Here is a 1,718-nt window from a genome sequence, read left to right as displayed (position 1 = left end):
GCTAGAGGCCGGGCGCGGGGGCACCCACCTGGCGCGTGTCCCCCGGCCGCGCCCAGGACACAGGCGTGTCCCCAGGGCTGGCAAGGACAGACGCGGCACCGCCCCCCTGGCGGCCAGCCTGTCCTCGCGGCCGGGCGTCCTGTTAGCAGCAGCCCCGTCAGCCTGGGGCAGGGAGGTCTGACGGTGGCCGCCCCGCAGAGCCGCGACCCTCCCGCCCGCCATACCTCGCTCAGCGCCGAGGGGACTTTCTTCTGCTTCCTGAAGGTCGCGGGGTTGATGCTGTGGAGGACGGAGGAGAAGGCGCTCCCCGGGAAGCGGGGTGCGGACAGCGGGAAGCTCATGCTCACGGGCCGCTCTGCAACCGGGAGAGGCGCGGGGAGGGGGGTGACAGCTGCCACCTCTGGACGGCGACACCCGTGACATCCCTCGCCGCGGGGGGTCGGCGGGACGGGAAGGAGGAGCACACCCCCGCCCGCCGACGCAAGGGCCACGGGATGGGGCTGTCCCCTCTGGTGACTCAGGGTGGCCCCGCGGAGGAGGGGAGGGCGCTCTGGCTTCAGGTCCCGGACACGCCCACTGTCCTCTGCGCCCGGTCCCGGTGCGCAAAGCCTGCCTGTCCCCCAGCTCCGAGTCCCAGCCTCCCGCGTCGTCCGAGGGTCTCACCCCTTCCCTGACCCACGACCCCTCCCCTGCTGTCTGCCTTACACCGTTGGTCCCCCAAAGGTGACACGGAACACGGGCCTCCAGGACACGTGATCAGCAGGGCCTCCAGGGTGCAGACCTCAGGAGCAGCCCCGCCTGCTCTGTCCCCCGCGCACAGACGCCGACCCCTACCCTTGGCTGCGCACAGACCCCTCCTGCTGGAGCCCCGGTCACCCCTGCACGGAGCGAGCATTTCGGGAACCGATGCCCCGCTGTGAGGTGGAGCCTCTGTCTCCTCCAGGGCTGCCTGTGCGCCGACCCTCTAGCCTCCCTCCCAGGGGAAGCGGTTTGGGGAAGGAGCCACCGGAAGGCGGCGAGAGCGGCCGACGCTACCTCTCGCCAGGCCGGGCGGGGCCCCCCCGCGCTTGCGCAGCTCCGCGAAGCAGCCGTCGCAGACCTTGGCCAGCCGGTCCTTCAGGTAGCGCAGCGGGAACCGGTTCCTCGAGCAGTTCCGGCACACGATCTGCGGGCCAGGGACGCCCGTCTGTCGTTCCGTCCGGCCCGGCCGCAGCCCCGCCCCCACCCTCGTCTCCAAGCAGCGTGACCGCGCGCGCGTCCCCGCTGGCTGCAGAGACGGGACCGGCCCGGGCCTTGCAGCGGGGTCCGGGGTCCGAGCGCGGGAATCGCGCCCCACGCACCTTGCCGCACGCGTGGCAGTGGTGGCGCCGCAGCGTCAGGGAGAAGTCGCAGCCGCAGTTCATGCACATCACGACGTGCGTCACGGGCACCAGCGTGGGGGGCCGCTCGCCCAGGCCGACCCCCAGCCTCTCCCGCACCTGCAGCGACGGGCCGGGCTGAGCGGGGCGCGGGCAGGGCGGGGCGGGGGACCCGGCGCCCCGACGGGAGCCGCCACTCACCTCCAGGCCGTGCTGCAACGCGGCCAGCGCCTGCGCCTTGGGGTCCTCGGGCAGCGCCCTGCTCAGGCAGCCGAGCCACTCGTTCCTCTCCGCGCAGCAGCTGCGGGCGCGGCGGCGTGAGCGGAGGGAGTGCGCATGCGTGCACACGCACGCACGCAC

The 1,718-nt window shown here is 73.7% G+C and overlaps 1 protein-coding gene across 1 annotated transcript in view; it reads right to left on the bottom strand.

The window, feature by feature from the left end:
- FGD5 (FYVE, RhoGEF and PH domain containing 5) overlaps nucleotides 1-1,718 on the bottom strand; it is a gene marked incomplete at its 5' end in the record, with an annotated part of 119,532 nt that overhangs the window by 35,785 nt on the left and 82,029 nt on the right. The window contains 4 exons of the mRNA XM_012656888.1: nucleotides 225-355; nucleotides 1,036-1,165; nucleotides 1,341-1,478; nucleotides 1,560-1,659. Coding sequence (XP_012512342.1) covers nucleotides 225-355; nucleotides 1,036-1,165; nucleotides 1,341-1,478; nucleotides 1,560-1,659 — 499 coding nt within the window. The remainder of the gene's footprint in view (nucleotides 1-224; nucleotides 356-1,035; nucleotides 1,166-1,340; nucleotides 1,479-1,559; nucleotides 1,660-1,718) is intronic.

Source organism: Propithecus coquereli, unplaced genomic scaffold (genome assembly GCF_000956105.1).
Source record: "Propithecus coquereli isolate 6110/MARCELLA unplaced genomic scaffold, Pcoq_1.0 Scaffold525, whole genome shotgun sequence".
Classification (NCBI taxonomy): domain Eukaryota; kingdom Metazoa; phylum Chordata; class Mammalia; order Primates; family Indriidae; genus Propithecus; species Propithecus coquereli.
The sequence above is the reverse complement of the archived record's forward strand: the minus strand, read 5'-3'. Positions and strand labels throughout refer to the sequence as shown.